We start from the raw sequence: 24,509 nt of genomic DNA on the forward strand, positions 1-24,509 counted from the left end.
TTTCCTTGACTGCTTGCTCAGTATACAGATTGAATAACATCTGGGATAGGCTACTATCATGTCTCACTCCCTTCTAGACCACTGCTTCCCTTTCCAGCTCCTCGTCTATTATAACTGCCATCTGGTTTCTGTACAGCATTGTCAAAGGCTTTCTGCAAGTCTACAAATGCTAAAAACATAGATTTGCATTTCCTTAACCTATCTTCTAAGGTAAGTCATAGGGTCAGCATTGTGTCACGTGTTCCAACATTTCTACGGAATCCAAACTGACCTTCCCCGAGATCGGCCTGGAATTATTATATTCTTCTTGAAGTCTTAGGGTATTTCACCAGTCTCATACATCTTGCCTACCACATGGAAGTGTTTAATGCTGTCTATTCCTGGGGCCTTGTTTCGATTTGGATTTTCAGTGGCCTGCCAGATTCTTCATGCAGTATCATATCTCCCATCTCATCTTCATGTATGTCCTCTTCCATTTTCTAAATATCACCCTCAAATACATTTCCCATGCATAGACCCTCTATATACTACTTCCACTTTCCTGCTTTCCCTTCTTTGCCTAGGACTGGTTTTCCATCTGAGCTCTTGATATTCATACAGGTGGTTCTCTTTTCTCCAAAGGTCTCTTTAATTTTCCTGTAGGCACAGCATCTATCTTACCCCTATTGATATGTACTTCAAAATCCTTGTATTTGTCATCTAGCCATTCCTGCCTAGCCATTTTTCACTTCTTGTCGATCTCATTTTTGAGAAGTTTGTATTCCTTTTCACCTGCTTCATTGACTGCATTTTTATATTTTCTCCTTTCATCAGTTAAATTCAATATCTTTGGTATTACCCAAGGATTTCTACTAGCCATAGTCTTTACCTACTTGCTCCTCTGTTGCCTTCACTATTTCATCTCTCAAAGCTGCCCATTCTTGTTCAGTATTTCTTTCCCCTGTTCTTCTCAATCATTCCCTAATGCCCCCTTCCCCCTCCCCCAACCATCTATAACCCCTGGTTCTTTCAGTTTATCCAGGTCCCATTTCCTTAAATTCCTGTCTTTTTGCAGTTTCTTCAATTTTAATCTACAGTTCATAACCAATAAATTGTGGTCAGAGTCCACATCTGCCCCTGGGAATGTCTTATAACTTAAAACCTGGTTACAAACCTCTGTTTAACCATTATATAAGCAATCTCAAAGCTTCTAGTGTCTCCAGATCTCTTGTGTGTATACAGCTTTCTTTCAAGATAACCTTCCTTGAAGATTCTTAAACCAAGTGTTAGCTATAATTAAATCATAATCTGTGCAAAATTCTACCAGGCAGCTTCCTCCTTCATTCCTTTCCCCAGTCTGTATTCATATATGAATTTTGCTTCTTTTTCCTACTAGTGAATTTCAGTCCTCTATGACTATTAAATTTTTGTCTTCCTTAACTATTGAATAATTTCTTTTATTTCGTCATACTTTTCTTCAATCAGCTGCAGAGCTAGTTGGCATGTATACTTGTTCTACTGTGATGGGTGTTGGCTTTGTGTCTATCTTGGCTACAATAATGTGTTCACTATGCTGTTTGTAGTACCTTCTCTGCATTTCTGTTTTTTAGTCATTATTAAACCTACTCCTCCATTACCCCTATTTGATTTTGTATTTACTGGCCACTGTGGCCGAGCGGTTCTAGGCGCTTCAGTCTGGAAACGCGCGACTGCTACGGTCGCAGGGTCGAAACTTGCCTCGGGCATGGATGCGTGTGCTGTCCTTAGGTTAGTTAGATTTAAGTAGTTCTAAGTTCTAGGGGACTGATGACCTCAGATGTTAAGTCCCATAGTGCTCAGAGCCATTTTGATTTTGTATTTGTAACCCTGTATTCACCTGACCTGAAGTCCTAGTCCTCCTGCCGTCAAACTTCACTAATTCACACTATATTTAACTTTAACCTATCCATTTCCCTTTTTAAATTTTCTAACCTACCTACCCAATTAAGGGATCTGACATTTCATGCTCTGATCCGTAGAACACCAGTTTTGTTACTCCTGATAGTGACAGCCTCCTGAGTAGACCCCGCCCGGGGATTCGTTTGGGGGACTATTTTACCTCCGAAATATTTTACCTAAGAAGATGCCATCATCATTTAACCATACAGTAGAGCTGAATGCCCTCAAGAAAAATTATGGTTATAGTTTCTCCTAGAACCCTTTCACAGTACCAGCACAGCAAAGCCATTTCGGTTGATGTTACAAGGCCGTCAGTCAATTCTTCCAGACTGTTGCCCCTGCGACTACTGAAAAGGCTTCTGCCCCTCTTCAGGGACCACACATTTGTCTGGCTTCTCAACAGATACCCATCCGTTGTGGTTGCACCTGCTGTAGGGCTATCTGTATCGCTGAGGCCCACAAGCCTCCCCACCAATGGCAAGGTCCATGGTTGATGGGGGGAAGAGCCCTCCAGTGTTAATAGCAGAAACAGTTGGGGGCCTTATTACTAAACACACACTAAAATCTCAACAGGGAGATAAGAAGATTCACACACCAATGGCAATTCAGTTTCAAAACAATGCCTGATGGCATAACGGTAGCCACGGGGCACCATGTGGAATGAAGAATCACCAGGATTTGAATGTTCACATACGGCTGGCAAAGAAACTTCGATTACATTAGAAGACAGTATCTTAAATATTAAAAAAATGGCACAAATCCTTTTCTCCCAGAATTAACAAGTTAACTAACAAGCATCAAAGCCAATCATAGCAATAAATGAGATAACTTAAACCAAAATCCATAAAGCTTAACCAAGGTGCTGGAACCATGGACTTCTGTAATAGGAACAGCTTTGGCCCCTCGTGTCCTCTGGGGCTGCCAGGATGAAAACCTATTCTTGGACATGTGCCCTAACCAGAATACCAAAGCACATTTGTTAGGCAGAGAAATCACATGGCTCAAATGAAAACATACCATGCCTAAAGAGTCCTTCCACTTTGTGCCACTGACTGACTCACTCCTCACACTGGCACTTACTTTTACTAGGATGGCTAGGATGTGTGCATGCTGTGTGCAGTTGCAGGAGGAGTGGGTCACAGTTTGTGAACAGCTGAAAGAGCTTTTGGCTATGGTCAGTCACCTTCAGGCTACTGCCTCAGGGTGCAGCAGTGGCGGAGAATCTGGCGCATCACATGGGACACCTCAAGGGTTGCTTATTTTTTCCATGAGCTCTGCTTCTGAGGCACCTCCTAGTCAACCGATGCTGTGGATCTGCCCCCACAGCTGGGTGAGTGGCAGGTGGTAAAGCGTTTGTGTCACTTGAGGCAGTGGGCCAATGTGGAGTCTTGCCTCCTCTAGAGGCAAAGATGGCATGCGAAAGATGTACCATGACATATTGACATGGTACAGCTCAGTCTCCCCACCCACAAAACTGAAACCGTGCATGAGGGTTTACAAACCTTCAACTATTTATGACCTCATATGACTTGACTCAGATGGACCCTGAGTTCATCTCCATTTGTAACGCCCACACTCGGGTGTACGTTAACTCTTTAAAGCCTGTACTATGATAAGTTGACGGGCTTCACCTTATAGGAGAGGATTTTAATAAATATGTTGACCGCGTGTACCTAAATGGAAGCAAAACTGGACTTATACCCAGTCAGCAACAACAATGATACGTCAAGCAAGTATAAGTGCAACTACACATTAGGACGGATAATAAACAGACACTGCAGATGCTACCAATGGTTAATAATATGGTCGCCAGCCTAATAAGGCATTGAGTGAGCTTTTCCCTTGTACAAGTGGATGTACGTACAAGCATAACCACACGTAGTAATACTGTATTATATGGTGAATTTTAGAACCAGCAAAATCTACTGAACTAAGATTTTCCCTTTCTGTACTAATTTGAACAAGCTATAAACACACAACATTACACTACAATGATTACTACGAACTGCGTTTTGCCTATTAATCCGACTGAAATCGGACATAGGTCACCCTAGAAATAGCACTTTTGACACACACACATAAAATGTTAATTTTAATAATGGTAAGACACTGATAAATTTAGGTTTTATTTTGACTTTAACTTTGCTGGTCAAATCAGTGCAATCACTTCAGAATTTAAATGAATAGAAAAGAAAAAAGTGAAAGGGGGGGGGGGACCCTGAAACTGTTATGATCACAATGTTGAAACCATTAACTATTGGAAACATTAATTACTCAAGATTTAAAAAAATATGAATTATTACTCTTATTGTACAATTACTTCCTCATTTAACTACCATTATTTTTGTCTCAAATTAATTAAACTTCCTTACTAAGTCAATTCCAAAATTATCTTAGTACTCTGTCAGACCTTTGCTCTTTACTTATATTTTCATTAACCATAAAACTCCTTGAAATTCATTCTAGCATAAATAGGTCTGCAGTTAATTCTTATTAGCATGAACTTTAAATCTTCATTTCGGGACACTCGGATTGCACAACATGTGGAAAGGACCCTGTCTAGGTGAGTGATTAGGATAATTCATTGATAGAACAATTCTGGCAAAAGTTAAGTTATTATTGAACTGTCAGGAACCAAATTAACGCTGGTCCACACGAATACAATTCTAAAGATTCAACCTGTGCGAGTCGATGCAGCGGTTGGCGGGCGGCGAGATGGCGAGACGCACAGCACACATACAATCACAGCTATGGCTTTTGCTGTAGCGGCACTTTGCTTCTTCTTGGCATTGTAATCCAATTCAATCCAGTGCCATTAGAATATAGCCATGCTGTATAGTCGTCGGACACGGCACATCCGAGGCTCAATGGAACCACTTTTTCCAGGATACCCTCCTCGATCCGGTACGTGTTCATCAGACCGATGCCCAACTCCGACTAGTTTTACTTAGCCCGTTATGCCGTGCCGCGCCCGTGTGTATTTTCCCGTGCTCGCCTGCCATCCACCTTTTACTGCTCCCCTACAGATAGGGTATTCACCAAAGGTTTTACATTCCACATATCTTAATACATTGCCTACGCATGGACCAGGCGCACAATTACAATTTCAGACATGTTACAATAGATTCAACAGGGATTACACCTCAATTTTGTTATAGCATTGCTTGAAATCTGACATAAATATTAATATTCACATCTAAAGTTGCTTACATTTTCTTTAACATAATAACACGAAAAGAAAAAGAAATGACATCAGAACATTGCTTATACTAATTTATCAAAAAATCCGAAGAAAAAATTTATTATATGTTCAGTAGTTGTTGTTACACATTGTCTTCCTTTTTGCCCCTAGCGTGACTGGAGTGGGAACTTCCAACACTCTATAGAGTCCCAGAAAATGAGGAGACAACTTACTAGGAACTTTACCGTCCCTACCCCCAAAATTTTTGACAAAAACTATATCCCCGACTTGAATGCGTCCCAAACACCCCTTGTTGCACCACACTGCTTCCCTGCTATGGGTGGGCTGATTATCAGCCTTGACTCTTTGCCATGCATACTTGATTGAGTTAATGGCAGGGTTGTCAAGCAACAGATCCTGTATGCACCACAGTTTGGCCAAGGAAGAATTAAGGTGATAAGATAACGTAAGCGAAGTTGGAATAGTCTGATGGGTTTCATGTCTAGTGATATTAAAGGCGAAACTTGATCAGGGCAAGGTATGGTCCCAACTAGTTTCAGCCTCAGAGTGGAAGGCATTAAGTGAGGATTTCAAGTTCCAGCTCTCGACTGATATGCAAGTACAACTAAAGAGTGGCAAGTTAAGTGATTACCTTTTTCTGTGTTTTCCTCATAGTATAATTGTTAAATATTGTGCATGTTTTTCTGTTTAAGAGGTTTAATCTCACGTTTCTGTAAGTGTAAAATCATTCAGTTTGAGTGCAATAGTTGCTCACTGAACATCAAGCTACATAGACCATTAACACATCAGCATTCATTGGTGACACATCAAGAGAGTAGCAAGTTGCATATCTAGAATTCTGTCTGCTTTATAATTTGCTTCTTCATTTTACCTTGCTAGGATGGCTAGGATGTGTGCATGCTGTGTGCAGTTGCAGGAGGAGTGGGTCACAGTTTGTTAACAGCTGAAAGAGCTTTTGGCTATGGTCAGTCACCGTCAGGCTACTGCCTCAGGGTGCAGCAGTGGCGGAGAATCTGGCGCATCACATGGGATACCTCAAGGGTTGCTTGTTTTTCCCATGGGCTCTGCTTCTGAGGCACCTCCTAGTCAACCGATGCTGTGGATCTGCCCCCAAGGCTGGGTGAGTGCCAGGTGGTAAAGCGTTTGTGTCACTTGAGGCAGTGGGCCAATGTGGAGTCTTGTCACCTGGCTCTCCCATTCACCCTGTTAGTGGACAGGTGGCCACTCCTTCAGCACGTTCGACCAGGCACAGGGGGGACGGGTTTACTAGTTACTCAAAGCTCCAATGTTAGGCACGTTTTGGAGCCCATTAGGCAGATAGCATTCAGGGCTGGAAAGAAAGCCAATGTGCACTCAGTATGTCTGTTGGGGAGCCTCGTCCAGGATGTAAAGGTGGCCTTGCCTGTGGCTATTGAGTGTGCAGGGTGCAGTCATTTGCAAGTTGTGGGTCACATGGGCACCAAGACTGGTGGTGAAGACTGCTGGCCTCATGTGCAGGAAGCAAGCAGAGGTTGCAATTTGCAGCATCATTCCGAGAGTTGTTCGGGGTCCTTTGGTTTGTAGCCAAGTGGAGGGTCTCAACCAAAGACTTTGTCATCTCTGTGATGGTCTTGGCTGCAGATTTGTAGACCTGCATCATTATGGGGATTTGTAGGACTCTCCTTGATAGGTAAGGGGTGCACTACACAAAGGAAGCAGCTACTCAGGTTGCAGAGTACTTGTGCAGTGCTCATGAGGGTTTTTTAGGCTAGGTAGTAGTTTGAGGAGCACTGATGAACACTTGCCAGGGTGATATGCAGCAAGGGAAGGCAAGGCACTTCAACTCTCGCAATTTTATCAGTAAACTGTTGAAGTATTCATAATACGTTTCCCGAATTTACTGGCCTCCAGAAAAGTTCTCACACTCAAATTATTCTTGGGACCAAGAGCTGGCTGAAACCCAAAGTGGAAAGCTCTGAGATAGTTAGTGAGTCATTATATCAGAAAGAAAGGTTAGAAGCCATAGAAGGAGGTGAGTCATTGCAGTTGACAAAAATATTTTCGTTTTTGATGTCGAAGTTGAGTCTGACAGTGAAGTCATCTGGTCATGTATAAATGTGCAGGTGAAACCAAGTTAATTATTGGATGTTTTTACCAGCCACCCAATTGTGCTGTGACAGTTCTAGAGTCATTCAAAGAAAGTCTATGAACAATAGTGCATAAATATGCAGATCATGCAATACTAGTTGAAGATGACTTTAACCTACCGAGTATAGAATGGGATGTCTATGGATTCATTGCAAGGGGTACAGACTGACATTCATGCGAAATACTTTTGAACATGTTTTCTGAAAAACTGTCTTGAGCAGCTAGTTCGGCAGCCCACACACAGTGGAAACATCTTAGACCTTGTTGTTACAAATAAGCTGGATCTTATTGACATTACCAAGCGAGATAGCACAGTGGTTAGCACACTGGACTCGCATTCGGGAGGACGACGGTTCAATCCCACGTCCGGCCATCCAGATTTAGGTTTTCCATGATTTCCCTAAATCGCTCCAGGCAAATGCTGGGATGATTCCTTTGAAAGGGCACAGCCAACTTCCTTCCCCGTCCTTCCCTAATCTGATGAGACCGATGACCTCGCTGTTTGGTCTCTTCCCCAAAACAATCCAATCCTTATTGACAATATCAGTATACAACAGGGATTAGTGATCATGATGTCATTACTGCAACTATGATTACGAAACTTAATAAATCAGTCAAGAAAGGAGAGGGTTTCTGCTAGATAGAGCAAATAAGCAGTTATTACAATTGCACTTAGGTAGTGAACTGGCATCACTTAGTTCCAATAAGATACATGTAGAGGAATTATGGACAAAGTTTAAGCAGATTGTGGCTAGTAAATGGATAAAAGATAGTGGAGACCCATCATGGTTTAATAACAAAATTCGGAGGGTACTGGAGAAGCAAAGGCTGTTGCACTCTCGCTTCAAAATTGAACGCACAAATGACAAGCGAAGGTTAATAGAGCAAAACGGAAGCCAAAGTTTTAAGTTTCACGTTCAAGAAATCAGGAGAATTGTATAAAAAAATATGTCATTTGATCATCGGACGACATAGTAATAAGCATCCCTGGAATGAGAAACAATTGAAATATTTGAAAGCAAATAGATCACAAGGTCCAGATTGAATGCCAGTTCGATTTTACAAAGAGTATTCTATGGCATTGGTCTCTTACCTAGCTTGTACCCAGCACAAAGTACTGAGTGGAGGTATTCATCTCTTGGTCTCCCTCTACGATTTTTACCCTCCACACTGCCCTCCAATACTAAATTGGTGATCCCTTGATGCCTCAGAACATGTCCTACCAACTGATCCCTTCTTCTAGTCAAGTTGTGCCACAAACTTCTCTTCTCCCCAATCCTATTCAATACTTCCTGCATTCTTCTGTAGCACCACATTTCAAAAGCTTCTATTCTCTTCTTGTCCAAGCTATTTATCATCCATGTTTCACTTCCATACATGGCTACACTCCATACAAATACTTTCAGATACAATTTCCTGACATTTAAATCTATACTCAATGTTAACAAATTTCTCTTCTTCAGAAACATTTTCCTTGCCATTGCCAGTCTACATTTTATATCTTCTCTACTTCGATCATCATCAGTTATTTTGCTCCTTAAATAGCAAAATGTATTTACTACTTTAAGCGTCTCATTTCCTAATCTAATTCCCTGAGCAGCACCCGATTTAATTTGACTACATTCCATTGTCTTGCTTTTGTTGATGTTCATCTTATATCCTCCTTTCAAGACATTGTCCATTCCGTTCAGCTGCTCTTCCAGATCCTTTGCTCTCTCTGACAGAATTACAATGTCATTGGTGAACCTCAAAGTTCTTATTTCTTTTCCATGTGAAACACTATTGAGAAAATTTAGTGGACCGGCATTTGAAGCTGATTGCTGGGTGATTCTACTGCCGCCAATATACATTACACGTGAGGACCACTAAGAGAAGATTTGAGATATTAGGGCTCATACAGAGGTGTATAGACAGTCGTTCTTCCGCTCGCTTTATTTGCAAGTGGAACAGAAAAGGAAATGACTAATAGTGGTACACAGTACCCTCCACCATGTACTGTATGGTGGTATGCATAATATCTATGCAGGTGCAGATGTAGATGTAGATCTGTTCTGCAAATTATGGGTGGAGATAGTAGGGCGTAGTTGTGACATGTTTAACCCCGGAGCAGAAATAAAAATTAGGACACTCTGTAGAAGTAAAAGCAGGAGCGTTATTCCTAACTACAACCCTGGAGTGACCAAACCAAGCAAAAATTGTACTCAAATGGCTCATACTTTGTGCAGCTGTTAAACCCCTGCTATGCAACAACCAGCTAAACCTGGTAAACCCAGCAACAATGACAAAAATATGTCAATACACACCCTGGGTATGAAGCAGAGGACTGACTTATTCGATAAAAGGTGTTGCATGGGCATCTCGGCTTGAGTATATTGAAGTAGCCCCCTTTGCCCATCAGCATTAGGTTTGGCCATCTGGCAGTCCTGATACTGAGCAACAATCCTTCTAATATCTCAATACAATGTAGGCTAGGTAAGGGATTCCTGGATTTTATGGACTCTTTTATGAAGACCCAGGTGGCCTCTTGATGCTGAACAATGACAGTACTTAAAAACCACTGGAATCAACATGGCCAGAAGGCAAATCTTTGCCTCCTGCCCCTGACTAGCCCTACAACACAAGATGTTTCTCCTCAGCTCGTACACGGGGACCAACTGGCAAGACGCTAACTTACTCCTGAAAGGCCCTAGCTGAGGGTCCTCTTCCTAACGCGCAACCAAATCACCAAATAATGCAGGAATATCAGTAAGAACAAAATTAACGTGCTGTTCCACCAGGTTAGCAGTACCTGGAGAGCACTCTTGCTCCTCAAACAAGTGACTCAGGGCATCAGCTACAGTGTTATCACACCCTTTTACATGGCACACATTGAACTGAAAGGCACAAATCCTGACTGCCCATCACTCAATGCATCCAGTTTTATGAGGACGGGCCGGAACCCAGCTGACAGCCTGATTATCTGTCTCTAGAATAAACTTTCAATGTTCCAAGTAGTATTTAAATCCCTTGAAGGAAAAAAGAGCAACAGGCGCCTCCAATTCATAAGCAGAATATTTTCTCTCTGACACTGGTAAACGTTGGGAATTGTAGACCAATGGCCTTGGCTCACCTTGCTCCTGAAGAGCTGCCACCCCAGTGTTGTAGGCGTCTGTCTGAATGGCAAAGGGCTAGTTGAAATCAGGTGCTGCCAAACGGGATCATTATTTAAGGCAATCTTAAGAGAGTCAAAGGCAGCTTGCTGACTGTCCATCCACATAAAGGATTTTTCTTTCTTGCACAAAATATTCAGAGGAGGTGCTAATTTGGCAAACCTGCTTTTGAATTTCTGGAAAAAGCTGGTCATCCCAATGAACAGTGCCACCCCTTTCTTAGTTTTGGGAGGACGAAAGCTATAAATGGACCAGTTCCTTGACTGATCTATTCTTACACTGCCTGCTGAAACCAAATGTCCAAGAAAGGAAATCTTCCTTTGAGCTAGAGTGACATTAGTCAGCTTCACAGTGTTCCCAAAACCAAATGCAAGTGCTGAACGTTATCATTAGAATTGGGACTATAAATAACAAGATTGTCTAAATACTTGTAGAAACATTTGAACTTAAGATCGCCTAGCACTGAATCAAGTAACCTTGATAGGACCACTGCTCCAGTGGACAACCTGAATGGAAACCTATTAAATTCAAAGAGGTTCCAATTGGTGCAAAAGATGGTGGCTGGCTTGGATTCATCAGCTAAGGGAGTTTCATAATACTTCTGGATAAGATCAATGACCAAAAAATAACGGGCCTTCAAAAACCACAAGAAACACCCATGTGAATTGGGAAGGGGTATAGACTCCATGATCACCTTGTGGTTAAGAATTTGATAATCAACAACTGCTCTAAGCCCCTCCATTAGTCTTCAGAACTAGGAATATTGGTGAGGCATACAGTGAGGTGGACAGCTGTATAACGTCTTCTGTGAGCGTCTTATTCATCAGCTCCCACAATATTTTCATTCTAGGAGGTGACAATGGATAAGGCGACTGCGTAATTGGAACCTGATCAGCCAACAAAATCTAATACTCTATACAATTGGTAACACTCAGTTTGTTGCTTGGAACCTCAGGGAAATCATGCAACATCTTAAGAAGAGCCCAAGCATGTTCATGTTCCAAACACCCCACATCAAAATACCCTCCCTTGTTCACACTTCTGTGGTTGCTATAGGAAACTTCACCTCCAGGCAGAAACCGGAGTAGAACCTTTTAAGTGCATAATTCAACACAAGCCCTGTCTTGTTGACAAAATTACAACCTAATGGAAGATCAGTATGCAGACCCTTCATGACCAAAGTCTTTACAGAACTGTAAAGACCACGAACACAACAGAAAATCCATACACATCCCAATACAGGAACGGCTCCACCATTAACAGCTCTGCAGGAAAAACCCACTGAATGCAAATCCAGAAACTTATAAATGTGGCGATACGTAACGTACCACTGTTGGCTCATCGAGGAAACGCTGCTACGCGAATCAACCATTGTTAACATAAGTACACAAGAAGGAAAGAAGATTAGTAGTTACAGCTTTCAATGTCTTGCAGTGAACAGACATGACAGAGGACATCCCCCCATTGTCTGCTCCTCTAGCATCAGCTGTTCTGAGCACATTTGACATCAGCCCAGCACTGGCAGGCAAGATGGCCAGGCTGGCAGCTGCAACAGTTGCAGTTTCCTCTAATATTGTGTTTTTTACTAAAAGAGGGAACCTCTGGATTGGAGTCCATGTGTGTTAAAAGTACTGCCCTGGCTTCTCCACTTCTCTGATCCGCTTGCTTAACTATTTCCACAAGCATGGCAAAATAATTCAAATCACAGTAAGTCCTTGGTCGCTTCACAAACAAAACTAGCTTAATGCTTTGCAGGGTAATGGCAACAATTTCCTGCTCAGGGAGTTGCAAATCAGGGGCTACAGCAGCAGCACACACCTCTCTTACATACTTAGCCAAACTCTATTTAGTATCCTGAACGTGACATAAATGTTCATTAACAATGTTACTTTTGCCTCTGGTTGAGAGATGCTCTCTGAGTACACATGCACAACTCCTTTATGGACGCCCTGTTGACAAGGACCTTCCCAGTTATCTCTGACAAGTATCCTTGACATGACAGGTATAGGAACCAAAAACAGTTGTCCATAATAGCTGGAAAACACTAACTTGCACCTGTAACTTCATGATAAACCACAAAAACTCAACTAGTTCCTTCTGGGCCATGAGACTGAGCTGCTCTACCCCAAGAAACACCTGCAAAAAAGGATTAGTTAACTTGGGGAAGGGCACTTGTGCATCCTCCACCTCCTGACTTCAGGCTCCTGGAAGAACTACACTCCTTTCGACAACCTCAGAATCTATCTCCCCACCAACATGGCTGCTGCCTCACTCTAAGTTACTCAAACCTATTTGTAAGCTAAGTATTTTGCTATGCAGGTGCTTGATAACAGATTGAAATTTGGGATCAGTAGCAACTGCGACAAGATCGAGTATCCTCCACAGCCAGTGCAAAATATGAGCATGCTTATGATAAATCTGATAATATGAAGGAACACTATCTTTTGAAAGGTTCAAGTTTTCCTTGAGTTCAGGTAGGGAAGCAGCACAGTACTGCGTGGCAATGCTTACCTGCTAAATCAGCTCCACTGTTACCTGCAACGAAACACCCGCCGTCGCCCACAGTCGTGCTGATAACTCAAAAAACGTCCCCATCATCTAAAAGGTTTTGGATCTTACATTTATACTGAGGCTGCTCCTTTCTCAAACAACCCCCCTCCAATCACAACTTGGGGCTCCAATCGGAAAGCAATGGACCTGCAGCACCAGAACCAAAAAAAAGCAACAAACTCATCTAGTTGCAACAATTAATTATGCAAAAAAATTGTACAAATAATGTCCAATGCTGTAGATATCTTCTCCACCCAAAGACAGCCACACTCTGCTACCACAATGATACACAGCTATTGCGTGATGTTGTCTAGGAGGGGGAGGACTAAACCCAAGCAAGGGCTGAGCATCATTCGTGACCAGAATATTTATTGAACAATGTATGCTTAAAGTTCAATGAAACCAATTAAGAAAAATTTACATGTAAGTTTTCGACAACTAATTAAAAACACATTAAGAACAACAACAAGAAGTCTCAAAGTAATTGCATTTCAAAACTGTGCACATCCCCGAACATGTGCTGCAGTGTTTAGTTTGCATTCAAGTCAGACTGTAATACTCTGTCACACTGATGCACATTGCACTGTTAAAGACATAGGTAACCCAAAATGTTGTGTATGGTTATGAAAATGTGTAGTTCTAAGACAACAAATGAGCTTTGTGTGTAACTATCACAGCTATGGAAGCAAATACTTTCAACACCTTACATCACAGAGGCAACGAAATGTGTTGCAGTTCCTTGAGAATCAACCCCTTATCACTAGGTGTCAGTTCTTATAATGAGATACCATGTAATTATTAGGCCACAAATTATTATTATTATTATTGTTATTATTATTATTATTTGTAGAAGCTTATGCAAAAATTAAATACAGCATCTATGCTTCAAAATGGCAACTACAAGAAGGAGTTGTGTCCCAAACTATTTAGCAATTCACTTTATCATATTTTCTGACAGCCTATTTAATGATTTACAATTGCTTGGCATCATAGAATGTTCCACAACACTACTGACCAAACTAATGAAAACTTACTAAGATGATGGCCTTAAAATTCACATTCAATCCCCCAAAAAGGAGACACACGCATTCCCCCCCCCCCAAAAAAAAAAAAAAAAAAAAAAAAAAAAAAAAAAAAAAAAAAAAAAGAGAGAGAGAGGTGCAATGTTGTGTCAACCTTTTTTTTATTTTATTTTCACCATGTGAGTATTTATTGTTGATCAAGAGGCAGCGCAACCCGTGACCTCAGAGTCCAAGTGGCTGCACCCAGGAGAGTTACTCAGCATAAATCAGATATGGACATCTCCCACATAATTGGGACAATTCTGTGCATGACGCTAGTAACTGCTAGTATTACCTGGCAAGGGAAAGGATCTTTAAGTTCAACAAATAATTAAATTATAAATGATGGTTAACCTCTCAATCATGGAACTGAACACCATATGGCTATGAGCATGATTACACATCCATGTACCAATAAAGGGGCAGAAACCAAATCCTACAGTATTAATAGAAAAGACAGTTGGGGCCTTATTATTTAACACATACCAAAATCTGAACAAGGAGATAAGAAGATTTTCCAGCGAATCGCTGTTCAGTTTAAAAACAATGGTCGATGGCATAATGGTAGCAAAGATCTGCCACGCAGGATGCAAAATCAACAAGATTTGAATTTATGTACATGGTTGGTAAAGGAACTTTGATTACATTAGCAGACTATGTCTTAAATACCACAAAATTTGCATGAATCCTTTTCTCCCAGAATTAACAAGTTAACTAACAAGCATCAAAGCCATTCACAGCAACAAATGAGGTAACTTAAACCAGACTCCACAAAGCTTTCATATATAAGAATGTAAAAACACAGTATGTCTTAGTTACTGAAAATAAGTTTATGCTAGTACAATAAGCAAACCAATTCACTCGTCTGAACTAAGGTACCTCACCTTCGATTTAAGATGTCATGCTTCCCCCTTAACCAAGGCACTGCAACCACTGACTTCTGCATTAGGAATAGATTTGGTCTCCCTTGTGTCCTCTGGAGCTGCCAGGATGAAAACTTATTCTTGCACATGAAGCTCCAAGTGGGGATACTGAAGCTCAGTTTTCTGACAGAGAAATAGCATGGCTCAAATGACAAAATGACAACAAGGCATGCAGGAAGAGCCCTTCCTGCTCTGCCGCATGCTGCTGGCTGAGTCACTTCTTACACTGGTATTTACTTACATCAAAATGGCACACCCTTCTCTAGAGGCAAAGATGGCATGCAGAAGGTGTACCATGACATATTAACACAGTAAGGCTCATTATGTATCAGTCAAGATTATGCGATGAAAAAGGTGTTGCGACATTAGATGATATTTCCGGATTTCAAAGTTCTCCACATTTAGGATTTATAAACATCTAATGCACTAAATGGGACACTATTTTTTGCTTTTTTCAGCCATTTGATGTATTACAGTTGATACATGTTGTATCGTTGTATATAGTCCTTGACATTTTGATTGTAAAATGACATCTGCATAGTGTTCCCTACAATTTAATATATATGTAGAACAGGTTATGGCATAATACAGAGATGCCATTGTACATTGTATTACGTGTTCTTTTACAGTTTATGACTAATTACCTTATGTGTAATTTTACTTGCAAATATTTTGTTTACCAAAATTTAATGACAGTTACTTCTATTTTATTATTTTGGATGCATCATGATTTACATTCCAATAATCAGAAAATTGATATTTTGATGAGTCAATACTGACCCTATGACTTATCTTAGAAAATAGATTAAGGAAAGGCAAACCTACATTTCTAGCATTTGTAGACTTAGAGAAAACTTTTGACAATGTTGACTGGAATACTCTCTTTCAAATTCTAAAGGTGGCAGCGATAAAATACAGGGAGCGAAAGGCTATTTACAACTTGTACAGAAACCAGATGGCAGTTATAAGAGTCGAGGGGCATGAAAGGGAAGCAGCGGTTGGGAAGGGAGTGAGACAGGGTTGTAGCCTGTACCTGATGTTATTCAATCTGTATATTGAGCAAGCGGTAAAGGAAACAAAAGAAAAATTCGGAGTAGCTATTAAATTCCATGGAGAAGAAATAAAAACGTTGAGGTTCGCCTATGACATTGTAATTCTGTCAGGGACAGCAAAGGACTTGGAAGAGCAGTTGAATGGAATGGACAGTGTTTTGAAAGGAGGATATAAGATGAACATCAACAAAAGCAAAACGAGAATAATGGAATGTGTTCGAATTAAGTCGGGTGATGCTGAGGGAATTAGATTAGGAAATGAGACACTTAAAGTAGTAAAGGAGTTTTGCTATTTGGGGAGCAAAGGAGCAAAATAACTGATGATGGTCGAAGTAGAGAGGATATAAAATGTAGACTGGCAATGGCAAGGAAAGCATTTCTGAAGAAGAGAAATTTGTTAACATCGAGTGTAGATTTAAGTGTCAGGAAGTCGTTTCTGAAAGTATTTGTATGGAGTGTAGGCATGTATGGAAGTGAAACATGGACAATAAATAGTTTGGACAAGAAGAGAATAGAAGCTTTCGAAATGTGGTGCTACAGAAGAATGCTGAAGATTAGATGGGTAGATCACATTACTAATGAGGAGGTATTGAATAGAATTGGGGAGAAGAGGAGTTTGTGGCACAACTTGACAAGAAGAAGGGACCGGTTGGTAGGACATGTTCTGAGGCATCAAGGGATCACAAATTTAGCATTGGAGGGCAGTGTGGAGGGTAAAAATCGTAGAGGGAGACCAAGAGATGAATACACTAAGCAGATTCAGAAGGATGTAGCTTGCAGTACGTACTGGGAGGTGAAGAAGCTTGCACAGGATAGAGCAGCATGGAGAACTGCATCAAGCTAGTCTCAGGGCTGAAGACAACAACAACAAGAACAATCAGAAAATTAGTAGAATGAGATTTTCACTCTGCAGGGGAGTGTGCGCTGTTATGAAACTTCCTGGCAGATTAAAAGTGATTGCCGGACCGAGACTTGAACTCGGGACCTTTGCCTTTCGCGGGCAATTGCTCTACCAACTGAGCTACCCAAGCACGACTCATGCCCCATCCTCACACTTTTACTTCTGCCAGTACCTCATCTCCTACCTTCCAAACTTTACAGAAGCTTTCCTCTCTCGCAGAAGACTCTTGATTTTGCCAGTGATAGAGTGGAACAATCTTCGTGCATACTTCTTTATTTCCACGAATATTTCCGCCATTTGTCAAAAATGTTGTTCATGGGAAGGCATGAAAGTTTCTAGACAGGATCAGCCTTATGTGGCCTCTTAGGTTACTTATATAAATAAATCCTCATAGCTTTACAACATACAGGATTAGCTTTTTATTCTTCACTTGTGCAAAAAAGAGTGTTCATTAAAGGAAACTGAAAGTTAATGCACTAGACTCAAATTATTATGGCAGAAATAACAAAACTGAGCATGTCAGACAGTACACGTGTACATCTTGATATTCTCATGACATGCAAATAAATCATTGCCCCAATTTCAATACTAACAGTTTTGGCTAACTTTAGTAATGCTTAGCAGACTGAATTTAATTTACTGCTTATGCTACTGATTGATTTGCCCATGTTAATTTATCACTGAGGTGAAGTCTCAGAAATTTTACAGAAAGCTTTGTTCTCACTGATATTTTGCATTAACTCTGTATGGTTTTTTAAAAATTGTTTTTAAAGCTCACAATGCTTGCAGAACAATGTGTAGCTTCTTCCAGATCCAGCCCCTTATTAAAATATTCGTGTTATCCACAATTAGGGCGACCTTCTGTTGGAGTTTATCAGGTAGGTCATTAATATATACTAAGAACAGTAGCGGCCCTAGATCACTTTCATGATGCTTGCTGTTTAGGGTCTTCCCCACCTCTGAGTAGTATATATTATTGTCATCATCTAATTTTTCTACTTTTTGACACCTTGTTGTAAATGACACCAAAGTTACCTTTGATTGTAAAAGATGTTTATTTTAGCTGTGTGGTCATTATAAGGTAGTATAGTGTAAAACATAAAAATTAAAAAAACATAGAGTGTACATATAGAATGGTGCTAACTTGACAAAAAATCCTAAGAAGTTCTGGTCTTACGTTAAATCAGTAAATGGATCGAAGCCATCTGTCCAGACACACTGTGACCATAATGGCATTGAAAATGAAAAGGCTGAAATACTAAATGTCATTTTTCAAAACTGTTTCATAGAGGAAGATCACACTGTAATTTCTCCTCTATATCACCATGAATGACAAAATGACAAATATTGAAATAAGTTGCCAAGGGATAGAAAAGCAATTGAAATCACTCACCAGAGGAAAAATCACTGGACCTGATGTCTTGATATCAGTTCGATTTTACACAGAGTATGCAAATAAACTTGCCTTTTTGCTAGCAGCAGTGTTCCATATGTCTATAGAGGAGAGAAGCATTCCTAACGATTGGAAAAAAGCATAAGTCATTCCCATTTTCAAGAAGGGAAATTATAGGCCTATATCTCTTATGCCAGTCTGTTGTAGAATTTTGGAACATGTTTTATGCTCATGTACTGTGGCTTTTCTGGAGACCGAAACTCTCCTCTGTAGGAACCTCCAAGGGTTTTGAGAACAATGACTGTGTGAAACCCACCAGCTTACTTTGTTCATCCACAACAAACAGAAAGCAGTAGACATGGATGTCCAGGCAGATACTACATACCTTGACTTCCAGAAGGCATTTGATACAGGTCTCACTGCCACCTAATTGACAAAATATGAGGTATGGAATATCAGACTGACTGAGTGATTGGACTGAAGAATTTCAAGTAAATAGAATAGAGCATGTCAGTCAGAATGGGGAGAATTTTTCAGATGTAAAAGTAACTTCAGGCATGCCCCAGGGAGTGTTTTAGGACCATTAATTTTCATTATATATATATATATATATATATATATATATATATATATATATATATATATATATATATATATATATATATATATATATATAAAAAAAACAAACTTACCGAACAAAAGTGCTGGCAGGTCGATAGACACACAAACAAACACAAACATACACATATTATTTCCTCCTAAGCATGTCACACAAAAAGACCATTAAGATAAAATTAGAGATTATATATATATATAAAAAAAACAAACTTACCGAACAAAAGTGCTGGCAGGTCGATAGACACACAAACAAACACAAACATACACATATTATTTCCTCCTAAGCATGTCACACAAAAAGACCATTAAGATAAAATTAGAGATTCGAGCCCAAACAGAGGCTTACCAACAGAAGTTCTTTGCGTAAACCATATGTGACTAAATCAAGAAAGGTGTAAATTACACTGGTACCCAAAGTACCCCATGCCACAAACCTTAAAGTGGCTTGTGGAGTGTAGATGTAGATGTAGATGCCATGCACGAGGCATATATATATATATATATATATATATATATATATATGACCCAATACATAATGTTAGAAGTTCCATGAGGCTTTTTGCAGATGATGCTCGTGTATACAGGAAAGTTGTGATGCTAGAAAACTGTAGCAAAATCGAGGAAGACCTACAGAGAATTTATGCTTGGTACTGGGAGTGGCAGTTGACCCTCAGCATAAACAAATGAAACATATTTTGAATACATAGACAGAAGGATCCATTAATCTATTATTACAAAGCTGCAGAACAATCACTGGAAGCAGCTCCTTCCATAAAATATGCAGGAGTATGTGTACAGAGTGATATGAAGTGGAATGATCACATAAAAGTAATTGCAGGTAAGGCAGGTGCCAGACTGAGATTCATTGAAAGAATTTTCAGGAAATGTAGTCCGTCAACAAAGGAAGTAGCTTACAAAATACCCATTCGACCAGTACTAGAACATTGCTCATCAGTTTGGGATCCATTCCAGATAGGGTTGATACAGTAAATAGAGAAGATCCAAAGAAGAACAGCATGTTTTGTTATAGGGTCATTAAGTAAACACAAAAGGGTCACGGAGATGGTCAGTCAACTTCAGTGACAGGCACTGCAAGAGAGCCATTCTGTACTGTGGTATGGTCTACTCTTAAAATTCTAAGAGCATACATTCCTAGAAGAGTCAACTAATATATTATTTCCTCCTAAGCATGTCACACAAAAAGACCATAAAGATAAAATTAGAGATTCGAGCCCAAACAGAGGCTTACCAACAGAAGTTCTTTGCGTAAACCATATGTGACTAAATCAAGAAAGGTGTAAATTACACTGGTACCCAAAGTACCCCATGCCACACACCTTAAAGTGGCTTGTGGAGTGTAGATGTAGATGTAGATGCCATGCACGAGGCAATTATAAAATAAAAATAACACATTACTTACATTGTGCATTAGCATATGTCAGTATCTAAAACTCTTCTGACACGTATACATGTCACAAATTTTGCTTGCAACAGTTCTGTTCAGAAATTCTCCCCCCTCTTCATGCTAACATTCAAGGAATGTTAAGCCCAGACACATTCTTTCAGTTTTGTGAACATTGGTTTAACGTTTTGGTACCCAAAGTGCACAAAACACAGTAACCTAACCTTTCTGTGACTCTTAAAAAGGGTTGTCCTTGAAACCTGAGACACGTGTTCAGACAGTTCAGAAACTGAAAATGAACATCTCGGTTGCACAATTTCATCAACATGTTGCACAAGTTCATGTCATATCTGCTGTCATCATGCACATTTGTGTCACCAGCCATGAATTTTCTTCACCATTTCCTTACAACAGCATCATCCATACCCATAAATGTGACCCAGTAGATGAAGAATCTTGATGGCCTCGACTCCTTCTGCTTACAGGAAGCAAATCATAGAACATACCTCACAAATGATGGGAGACAGCAACACAGTCCATTTCAGTAGCTTGCTACTTACACACTGACCAACAAAACAGAGAGCTGACTGGTGCTACATGACCAACGAAGTCTCTTTTTCCAACCACACAAGTGCCACAAAGCTACAAGTGTTTCTTTATTTATAATAAGAAGTTGGATTTTAATTTATGAATAGCCCTTGTACTTAATTTTCACAAATTTTAATTTGTTGTAAGTGTTTCTGAGGTCCAGAAAATCATCACAGAATGTATATTGCTTGAAGTTTTTATCTTTATGAGTAATTTGTTACTATTTATCCACAGAGATGCAAAGGTCAAACGCCTGGAAAAGAAAGTAGTTGAAGAACTGTCGGCATATGATGGAATATGCAAACATGCAAAAGAAACTGTGAAGAATTCACTTTCTGTCAGAGATCGAGAACTAGCAAGAAGAAAACAATTAGATCGTGTAAGGGAGAGAAATCCACACAATAGACAACAGATTGTATCCTTTCTACGCAAAATACTTCAAGACAAGACACACTAGAAATAAGTATTGTCATTATGTATGTGATAACAATGAAAACTCAAGGAATTTGACAGTTAATTACAATCAGAAGCTATTCTGTTGCACATTCACTCCAGAGTCTTTAGATTCTGACATTTTAAAGAAGGAGGAAGATAGGAATAGAAAGCTATAGCCCAGAATACATACACATAGGAAAGTATTGTTACAAATTTTGAGTATCCTTTTACTCTGATTCCAGGATGGAAATGTCATTATGAGAGCTTTGGTTTGGGAGTCTTTTTTGCTGTAACTACAGGATAGAAATGTAATTATTGGAGCTTCAGTTCTTTGAATCCTTGCCTTCTTTGGTGCTAAATCTAAAGTATGTGAAAGAAAAAAGTGGGAAAATAAAATACTGGCTAGTTGCAAACTTTAAATGAAAGTGTCTCCTCATGATGTGAAGACACTGAGGAGTAGCTGGGTGTATAAGTAAGAACTGGACCATGAACTCAGTCTTCTCTCTCTCTCTCTCTCTCTCTCTCTCTCTCTCTCTCCCCCTCTCTCTCTCTCTCCTCTAACCCCCCACCCTCACCCCCCACCCCACTCCCCACACACATAACGCACAAAATTTCCCCATCATCTGAAAAGTTTTATTAATTATTTATTTATTTAATTATTCATCCATAAACAAATTTCTTTGTATGGATGACTTCATTATACATATAAATTCATAATAAATAAATAAATATATATATATATATATATATATATATATATATATATATATATATATATATATATATATATATATATATATATATATATATATATATATATATATATATATATTTTATACACACAATTTATTATTTTATACACACAATTTATCATTGAATTACATATTGCAGAAGAACCTGCTTCAATCAAAAGACAAAGAAACTCTCTGCCTTTAAATATGTCTGCTTGTGTCTGTATATGTGTGGATGGATATGTGTGTGTGTGTGTGTGCGAGTGTATACCTGTCCTTTTTTCCCCCTAAGGTAAGTCTTTCCGCTCCCAGGATTGGAATGACTCCTTACCCTCTCCCTTAAAACCCACATCCTTTCGTCTTTCCCTCTCCTTCCCTCTTTCCTGACGAAGCAACCGTTGGTTGCGAAAGCTTGAAATTTTGTGTGTGTGTTTGCGTGTTTTATTATTGTGTCTATCTACCAGTGCTTTCCCATTTGGTAAGTCATGGAATCTTTGTTTTTAATATATTTTTCCCATGTGGAATGTTTCTTTCTATTTTATTTATAAGTATAAATTTATTTATTTCTCCTTTGGCAAAGTACGTTGTATAGATGAAGATATATTTTCATTTCATGCACCAACAGGTACATAGTTTTTACTGTCTACTGTTTAACATCTACACCCATGAACCATGGACCTTGCCGTTGGTGGGGAGGCTTGCGGGCCTCAGCGATACAGATGGCCATACCATAGGTGCAACCACAACGGTGGGGTATCTGTTGAGAGGCCAGACAAACGTGTGGTACCTGAAGAGGGGCAGCAGCCTTTTCAGTAGTTGCAGGGGCAACAGTCTGGATGATTAACTGATTTGACCTTGTAACACTAATCAAAACGGCCTTGCTGTGCTGGTGCTGCGAACGGCTGAAAGCAAGGGGAAACTACAGCCATAATTTTTCTCGAGGGCATGCAGCTTTACTGTATGGTTAAATGATGATGGCGTCCTCTTGCGTACAATATTCTGGAGATAAAATAGTCTCCGATTCGGATCTCCGGGCGGGGTCTACTCAAGAGGACGTCGTTATCAGGAGAGAGAAAACTATGGATCGGAGCATGGAATGTCAGATCTCTTAATCGGGCAGGTAGGTTAGAAAATTTAAAAAGGGAAATGGATAGGTTAAAGTTAGATATAGTGGGAATTAGTATAGTTCGGTGGCAGGAGGAACAAGACTTTTGGTCAAGTCAATACAGGGCTATAAATACAAAATCAAATAGGGGTAATGCAGGAGCAGGTTTAATAATGAATAAAAAAATAGGAGTGCGAGTAAGCTACTACAAACAGCCTAGTGAACGTATTATTGTGGCCAAGACAGACATGAAGCCCATGCCTACTACAGTAGTACAAGTTTATATGCCAACTAGCTCTGCAGATGATGAAGAAATCGATGAAATGTATGATGAGATAAAAGAAATTATTCAGGTAGTGAACGGAGATGAAAATTTAATAGTCATGGGTGACTGGAATTCGAGAGTAGGAAAAGGAAGAGAAGAAAACATAGTAGGTGAATATGGATTGGGGGTAAGAATTTTGCACAGAGCATAACTTAATTATAGTTAATACTTGGTTCAAGAATCATGAAAGAAGGTTGTATACATGGAAGAAGCCTGGAGATACTAGAAGGTATCAGATAGATTATATAATGGTAAGACAGAGATTTAGGAACCAGATTTTAAATTGTAAGACATTTCCAGGGGCAGATGTGGACTCTCACCACAATCTATTGGTCATGAAGTGTAGATTAAAACTGAAGAAACTGCAAAAAGGTGGGAATTTAAGGAGATGGGACCTGGATAAACTGACTACACCAGAAGCTGTACAGAGTTTCAGGGAGAGCATAAGGGAACAATTGACAGGAATGGGGGAAAGAAATACAGTAGAAGAAGAATGGGTAGCTCTGAGGGATGAAGTAGTGAAGGCAGCAGAGGATCAAGTAGGTAAAAAGACGAGGGCTAGAAGAAAGCCTTGGGTAACAGAAGAAATATTGAATTTAATTGATGAAATGAGAAAATATAAAAATGCAGTAGATGAAGCGGGCAAAAAGGAATACAAACATCTCAAAAATGAGATGGACAGGAAGTGAAAAATGGCTAAGCAGGGATGGCTAGAGGACAAATGTAAGGATATAGAGGCTCATCTCACTAGGGGTAAGATAGATAATGCCTACAGGAAACTTAAAGAGACCATTGGAGAAAAGAGAGCCACTCATATGAATATCATGAGCTCAGATGGAAACCCAGTTCTAAGCAAAGAAGGGAAAGCAGAATGGTGCAAGGAGTATACAGAGGGACTATTCAAGGGTGATGTACTTGAGAACAATATTATGGAAATGGAAGAGGATGTAGATGAAGATGAAATAGGAGATACGATACTGCATGAAGAGTTTGACAGAGCACTGAAAGACCTAAGACAAAACAAGGCCCC

General features: G+C 39.8%; 1 protein-coding gene and 1 non-coding gene across 4 annotated transcripts in view; one reads left to right on the forward strand and one right to left on the reverse strand.

Moving 5' to 3' along the window:
- LOC124777974 (CBY1-interacting BAR domain-containing protein 1) overlaps positions 1-24,509 on the forward strand; it is a 195,720-nt gene that overhangs the window by 72,578 nt on the left and 98,633 nt on the right. For all 3 annotated transcript variants that reach the window (XM_047253536.1, XM_047253538.1, XM_047253537.1), the window contains exon 4: positions 21,118-21,298. In XM_047253536.1, coding sequence (XP_047109492.1) covers positions 21,118-21,298 — 181 coding nt within the window. The remainder of the gene's footprint in view (positions 1-21,117; positions 21,299-24,509) is intronic.
- Trnas-cga lies at positions 16,939-17,013 on the reverse strand. The gene has a single exon. It is a non-coding gene; the product is annotated as a tRNA-Ser (tRNA).

Source organism: Schistocerca piceifrons, chromosome 2, assembly GCF_021461385.2.
Source record: "Schistocerca piceifrons isolate TAMUIC-IGC-003096 chromosome 2, iqSchPice1.1, whole genome shotgun sequence".
In the NCBI taxonomy this organism is placed as follows: Eukaryota; Metazoa; Arthropoda; class Insecta; order Orthoptera; family Acrididae; genus Schistocerca; species Schistocerca piceifrons.